This window comes from Cariama cristata, unplaced genomic scaffold (genome assembly GCF_000690535.1).
Source record: "Cariama cristata isolate BGI_N322 unplaced genomic scaffold, ASM69053v1 scaffold8846, whole genome shotgun sequence".
Lineage (NCBI taxonomy): Eukaryota > Metazoa > Chordata > Aves > Cariamiformes > Cariamidae > Cariama > Cariama cristata.
The window spans coordinates 42422-44453 of record NW_009623771.1 but is presented as its reverse complement, the minus strand read 5'-3'; the positions used below and the strand labels follow the sequence as shown (position 1 = coordinate 44453).

At 46.0% G+C, this 2032-nt stretch overlaps 1 protein-coding gene across 1 annotated transcript in view; it reads left to right on the top strand.

Annotated features, from left to right (window-relative positions):
- Positions 1-1706, top strand: part of SALL3 (spalt-like transcription factor 3) — a 5328-nt gene extending 3622 nt beyond the window's left edge. Inside the window, exons 3-4 of the mRNA XM_009702892.1 lie at positions 1-272; positions 1275-1706. The exon at positions 1-272 is cut by the window's left edge and continues 69 nt beyond it. Coding sequence (XP_009701194.1) covers positions 1-272; positions 1275-1706 — 704 coding nt within the window. The remainder of the gene's footprint in view (positions 273-1274) is intronic.
- The last annotated feature ends 326 nt before the right edge of the window (positions 1707-2032 follow it).

The following is a 2032-nucleotide window of genomic DNA, read 5'->3' as shown; positions in this document are numbered from 1 at the left end:
GTCACAGCAAGCCGATCTCTTTGGGTGAGGTTCCCTCGCTTCCAGCTGGAATCCAGGTTCCTGCTGCACCACAGACAGTGATGAGTCCGGGGATCACCCCTATGCTGGCACCCCCCCCTCGCCGGACTCCCAAGCAGCACAACTGTCAGTCGTGCGGGAAGACCTTCTCCTCAGCAAGTGCACTGCAGATACACGAACGCACCCATACCGGTGAAAAACCGTTTGGTTGCACAATCTGTGGTAGAGCTTTTACCACAAAGGGGAATCTTAAGGTAAGAGGCCAAATAAAACCGTAAAGGCTCGCGGGGGGTCTAAGGCACTGTGCTTAAACTCAGCAGGTTTTAGTGCTAAGTGTTTGTCCCAAAGACAGGAGAGAAGGGAGCTTCAAGGATATGCTTGCTGTATAGTGGTGATTATTATGCTTCCACTGTGTTGAAGATAGGGACTGGAAAGTGGCTGTGCAACGAATGTGAACTTTAAAACCGGTCCCAAGTGTACGTGCACGCACGTTGTAGTTCTCTTGACAGACGTGATGGCACACGCAGTCAGCTGATGGACATGTTCCGGCAGTTCTTGTGGACCATCAGTGCAAAATAACCTCGCTATAAACCAGAAGCGCGGAGCTTGCTCCGCTCCTTGAGTGCGTCTCAAATTTCTATTTTCTATTCTGCTTTGTAGCCATTGCAGACTAGAAATCTGTTTCTCACTGATTTACAGCGGGTTACTCCAGGACTGATGCCTCTTATTCCCGCAGTCTGGTTAACCATCAAGACACAGCCTGGGGAATAAATTTTTAAATGTCCTTTTTTAACATACTAAATTTAGCAAGATAATCGATGCCTCTGACTGCGATAAAATATTATGAAAATAGACAAGGTGCAAAAAGGGGAAGGGCAGAAAAAAAACGCCCATCTCCTAGTATAAAAAAACCTGCCCATTTCCTAGTACAAGTAACGCCCTTGGTAATCTCCAGCATGAGGACTCGCTTGCATGTGAAACTGTCTAACCTAAGAGGATTTGTACTTTTTATTCTCGAGGTGCTGCATTTGTTTTCACTGAGAAGAAACAAATGCACATTGAAAAATTACTACAGAGCTGGGTTTTCTTTGTATAGGTTGACTGGGCCTTAGAGCCGTGTCTTAACTGGAATTGATTTGTTTTCAATGCAAATTTTTTTAAAAGCAAGCGATACAGTAAGTAGCAGCATCTCAGGCCAGCCACCTCACCGGAACGTGCTAACTTGGGGGTGCTTCTTGTCCCCGTTTGCTCCGCAGGTTCACATGGGAACTCACATGTGGAATAATGCCCCCGCACGCCGCGGCCGCCGCCTCTCCGTGGAAAACCCCATGGCTCTGCTTGGTGGTGACGCACTCAAGTTCTCCGAGATGTTCCAGAAGGATTTGGCAGCTCGGGCCATGAACGTTGACCCTAATTTTTGGAACCAATATGCTGCAGCTATCACTAATGGACTTGCTATGAAGAACAATGAGATTTCTGTCATACAGAACGGAGGCATTCCCCAGCTCCCAGTAAGTCTAGGCGGAGGTGCCATCCCGCCTCTAAGTAACCTTACCGGTGGCATGGACAAAGCTCGCACGGGCAGCAGCCCTCCCATTGTCGGTATGGACAAAGCAAGTTCTGAAACGGGAGCCAGTCGTCCATTCACCAGATTTATTGAGGATAATAAAGAGATTGGCATAAATTAAAATCATTCATTCTGAATAACTGGTGGACTGCTACTCGACACAACACTTGTCCTGTCCCATGTACAGCTTTTGAAGCTAAGCATTAGTTTCCTGACCTAAATGAGTAGGTTCCCTTTAAAATTTTACCCATAGCAGAAATACATAACTTTGTGGCTGCTGAAAAGTTGTCTTGCAAGATCTGCATGGTACTTCTTTCAACAGTGAGTTTGACTGTTACTGAGAACTTTGAAACCTTTTAATTTAACCGAAAACAAACAAACAAATCATGGGATAACTTCATTAGAAACAGAAAGAGGCTAGTCTACGTCCACTTTGCTTCTTACAAA